Source organism: Pundamilia nyererei, unplaced genomic scaffold (genome assembly GCF_000239375.1).
Source record: "Pundamilia nyererei isolate P.nyererei 1_Seehausen unplaced genomic scaffold, PunNye1.0 scaffold00366, whole genome shotgun sequence".
Lineage (NCBI taxonomy): Eukaryota > Metazoa > Chordata > Actinopteri > Cichliformes > Cichlidae > Pundamilia > Pundamilia nyererei.
The window spans coordinates 302809-303722 of record NW_005187767.1 but is presented as its reverse complement, the minus strand read 5'-3'; the positions used below and the strand labels follow the sequence as shown (position 1 = coordinate 303722).

The 914-nt window shown below is 39.7% G+C and overlaps 1 protein-coding gene across 1 annotated transcript in view; it reads left to right on the top strand.

Moving 5' to 3' along the window:
- The first annotated feature begins 27 nt into the window (after positions 1–27).
- cfi (complement factor I) overlaps positions 28–914 on the top strand; it is a 13257-nt gene continuing 12370 nt past the window's right edge. Inside the window, exon 1 of the mRNA XM_013915799.1 lies at positions 28–47. Coding sequence (XP_013771253.1) covers positions 28–47 — 20 coding nt within the window. The remainder of the gene's footprint in view (positions 48–914) is intronic.

Here is a 914-nt window from a genome sequence, read left to right as displayed (position 1 = left end):
GTTGAGGCGGTCAGGCATCTGATCGGGATGCCTCCCTCCCTTGGCAGGTTTTCCAGGCGCACAAAACTGGAGGGAGTCACTGGGTGGCTGTCTCTCTGGAGTTAGAGCAGGTCATCTACTAACCGAGGCTGGTTGTTCGATCCCTGCCTGCTCCAGTCTCCTTTTGCAAGATACTGAACCCCCAAACTGCCTTCCAAAGTGTTCATCAGATTGCAAATCTGTGTGATTATCTTGAACAAGTGCAAGATAATAGATTAATTAATGGATTTGTAGTAGGTTTTCCATACATTCATAACATTTACACTCAAAGTACAAGAAATGAAGACCCTCACTGAAATAAGGTTATGACCAAAGACAAATTTTAATCCATCTTTGAAAAACTGACTCTTCATTATTTAGTGATGTAGCCAAGAAAACTTTAGGGACAATGTTGATGACTAACCAGTATTAAATACCAATAGAACCATCACAAGTTTAAGACCAGCAAACCAGTTGGGGGGCACCAGTGTATCTACACTTTTGAGGGTAGGGTAGTTTGACTGGAATATACTGGGAGGAGACCCAGCTTTTCACTGATATTTCCAACCTTGGAAAATTTGGAGCATTATAAAGGTCATAAAGGTCAAATACAGGGTCTATAAAAATAATCACCTGATTCCAAAGAGTTTTAACTTCACAGCTGTTCACCACTCATTGAAAAACGTACTTTTAGAAAAAGAAGTTTTGTGAGTTTCATGTTGTCACAGTCTGGCTGAGGCAGACTGATTCTAAAAAGGGACTGAAATGCAGAACAAAACAGAATGTGAAATGTGACATGGATTAACAAAAAACAAGCTGTTTATTAAGGCTGACAAAGAAGCACAAAACAAAAGGAAAAGGCGAAACTAAACAATAACCTAAACTGGGTGAACTAA